Genomic DNA, 3,419 nt, shown 5'->3' with positions numbered 1-3,419 from the left:
ATATATATAGGCTCAGGAGGACGTATAGTGTACACAGTTGCGTAGCTGTGTGTGTATCTAGCACGTGCACTGTCCTGGCGTATGTATCACTTCTAATAAAATGCTACTTGTGCATGTATGAGCTGATATCATCATCATTTTACATGCATAAGTCATTCACTGTATTAGCTCAATTGTACCCCTAGACTGTCTATGCCAAAATCAAAGCTGTATTCTGGATGTGTATCGTATGCTGTACATCGAGCATGGTGCAGACACATTCGTCATCACATCGCTAAAGCTGTATATAGGTGTCAGCGATACCATGCCACGCGTATTAAGTTATTAAACATGAGTACATACATTCATGCATACACTTGGGTATACAATTGAGTTTGAAAACGTACACCAACTCTTCTAACTCCCTACCTACCAAGCTGTGCGTTGTTTGCCTGGCTGACTCCTGACTCCCAAACCCTAACCCAACCCTATATACCCTGAGCAGGGATCAACCTTTCCGATGTGTTCAATACCCGAGGGACTACTGTCTCACCCATCAACGACATCGTGGACGCGTACTATGTGTGCAAACATCACGTGGGCATGACGATCTTAAAGCAACAGGAACTAGCCGAGGCGCAAAGCACAAGCGGGTTGGATGGGTTTAAGGAGGATGTGGAGTAAGACTGCTTGCTAGCAGTTTAGCGCGTGCATACACCTTGTATCCTGCAATAAATTTAGGAGGCTGGGTGTGTATATGTAGACCTTGACTAAAACTACTAAACTCTTAATACAATACATAGTTCGTAAATATCTCTCCGTGTTTGCAAAATAATTACCACTCCGATAAAAGTAATTATCAAATCAGAGGCAGATCCGTATCGTTAGGATTCGCTACATTTCGCTGTTAAGGTTGCCCTCCAGATGTGCCAGTTTTAGTCTTATCACGTGTCTGGTTTCATGACGGTCCCAGCCTGCAAGTACTTCTCAGCTCTCGTCAGAATATAGAGCACAGCTATAGCCTAAAACAGAACATGTTCCGCCTCAGCGCGAGTGCCAAGTAGTGTGTGTCGTTATCCTCGGAGCCCAATCTAAATCCGTTGGTGAATAACCGACCCAATCTATACCTGTTGGAGAATAACCGACCCAATCTATACCTGTTGGAGAATAACTGACCCAATCTAAATCTATTGGTGAATAACCGTCCCAATCTATACCTGTTGGTGAATAACCGTCCCAATCTATACCTGTTGGTGAATAACAGACCCAATCTATACATGTTGGAGAATAACTGACCCAATCCAAATCTGTTGGAGAATAACAGACCCAATCTATACCTGTTGGAGAATAACAGACCCAATCTTTACCTGTTGGTGAATAACCAACCCAATCTATACCTGTTGGTGAATAACCGACCCAATCTATACCTGTTGATGAATAACCGACCCAATCTATACCTGTTGGTGAATAACAGACCCAATCTATACCTGTTGGTGAATAACAGACCCAATCTATACTTGTTGGTGAATAACCGACCCGATCTATACCTGTTGGTGAATAACAGATCCAATCTATACCTGTTGGTGAATAACAGACCCAATCTATACCTGTTGGTGAATAACAGACAGCATAAATGCACTCCGAAACATCTCACCTCAGAAGTACACGGCCACCAAACTGACCACAGTTAGGATGTAACCTGGCTATTTATTTACTTGTACCTAAGGTGTTCTTTTATATGTGATACCTCAGTGTATCTCCGGCGCCTGCTATATACAATTACAGCAAGGGAGAGAATGCACCTCGTGTATACCCTACCGAAGTACGAGAACATCTCTCACGGCCTCAGGGTTACGCTAGGCGTGTGAATCCCATGGCGTGGATGTTGTGAGTGCAGTGGCGGGTATGAAGTGTTCCATGTATGAGGACTCGTGCGGCTCTAGAGGTTGCGCATGCGATATTCAAATCACCTTATACGTTGCTGGGATGCCGACGACTCCGCACCTTACACCTAACATGCCTAGCAATTCGCCAAGATGCATATGTGTACGCAAACACAGAATGAGGTGTTCAAGACGATCGAGAACTATAAACTAGCGCGCCAATACACAAAACGTATGTGCGACTTTACATACGTTGGTCTCCATCTTGTACACAGACTAATATTTTTTTCTGAAGGGTTCAATTTCCTTATGAGATAACGGGGGAATCAGGTGTCAGCCTCCTTCTCTTCAGTGGGACCATCTGGAGGGATAAGCACTCCACTAGGGGTCCGGTACAGTTAAAGTCTTTACGCTCAACCAACCCACTTAAGCATGCTGCACTCAAGAATCTATGGGAAGTCGGAGGATGGAAATATAAAGCCTACATCTCTAAATAGCACATTCAGGGCCAGCCAGACAGTCTTGGGGTACCCAAATGCAGCCTTGTTGTGCCCCTGGTCGCACTACCACCCACCCGCACTCTACATACCCTGTGCAAACCCTAGAAACCCAACTGTAGCTCTCACCTCGCTACACGGGGTTTGCACTTGAGAACCTATCGGCACAGCAATTGGTGTACATCGACACAGACACCGGGAAGTCGGAGAATAGGAAGGTCAGACCCACCTTTTTGAACAAGACATCTAGCGCCAGCAAGACATCTTCATGCTGCCCAAAGACAGCCTTGTCGAAGACCTTGTCATAGTACCACCCACACGCACCCAACATGCCCTCGGAGGCGACTGCGTTGTGTATGCCATGCTGGTGATTGGACGACATGCACCCTGACCGTTCAAGTGACCACGAGCCAAGGAAAGGCCTCTGCATGTTTATATTTTTAGGTTAAAGAGGTTTGGGTTTAGGTTGAGATATACCCGTTTGTGTCAAGGTAGATGGGTTTAGGTATAAGGTGATTGAGTTCAGTTCTAAAGAATGTGTTTAGGTATATGTTGAATTATTGTAGGTCTAAGGCTGTAATGTGAATGGTTTTAGGCCTAAGATAGATGGGCTTAAGTTTAAGGTAAATGGGCTTAAGTCTAAGGTCGATGGGTTTAGGTCTAAGGTGAATAGGCTTAAGTCTAAGGTGAATGGACTTAGGTCGAAGGTGAATGGACTTAAGTCTAAAATTGATGGGCTTAGGTCTAAGGTGCATGGGCTTAGGTCTCAGGTGAATGGGCTTAGGTCTAAGGTGAATGGGCTTAGGTCTAAGGTGAATCAGCTTAAGTCTAAGGTGAATAGGCTTAAGTCTAAGGTTGATGGGCTTAGGTCTATGGTGAATGGGCTTAAGTGTAAGGTGCATGGGCTTAAGTGTAAGGTGAATGGGCTTAAGTTTAAAGTGAATGGGCTTTAAGTCTGAGGTGAATGGGCTTCGGTCTAAGGTGAATGGGCTTAAGTCTAGGTTGATGGGATTAAGTCTAAGGTGAATGGGCTTAAGTCTAGGTTGATGGGATTAAGTCT

At 44.8% G+C, this 3,419-nt stretch overlaps 2 protein-coding genes across 2 annotated transcripts in view; both read left to right on the top strand.

Moving 5' to 3' along the window:
* Nucleotides 1–663, top strand: part of SARC_00615 (hypothetical protein) — a gene marked incomplete at both ends in the record, with an annotated part of 5,504 nt that extends 4,841 nt beyond the window's left edge. The window contains one exon of the mRNA XM_014305715.1: nt 485–663. Coding sequence (XP_014161190.1) covers nt 485–663 — 179 coding nt within the window. The remainder of the gene's footprint in view (nt 1–484) is intronic.
* A 1,964-nt stretch (nt 664–2,627) lies between these two features.
* Nucleotides 2,628–3,312, top strand: SARC_00614 (hypothetical protein; the record flags this gene model as incomplete). The annotated part of the gene is made up of 2 exons (XM_014305714.1): nt 2,628–2,713; nt 2,955–3,312. The coding sequence occupies 2 exons, from the start codon at nt 2,628–2,630 to the stop codon at nt 3,310–3,312; spliced, it is 444 nt and encodes a 147-aa protein (XP_014161189.1).
* Nucleotides 3,313–3,419: the final 107 nt, after the last annotated feature.

The sequence above is a fragment of the Sphaeroforma arctica genome, assembly GCF_001186125.1.
Source record: "Sphaeroforma arctica JP610 unplaced genomic scaffold supercont1.20, whole genome shotgun sequence".
In the NCBI taxonomy this organism is placed as follows: Eukaryota; class Ichthyosporea; order Ichthyophonida; genus Sphaeroforma; species Sphaeroforma arctica.
This window is presented reverse-complemented; position numbering and strand designations above follow the sequence as displayed.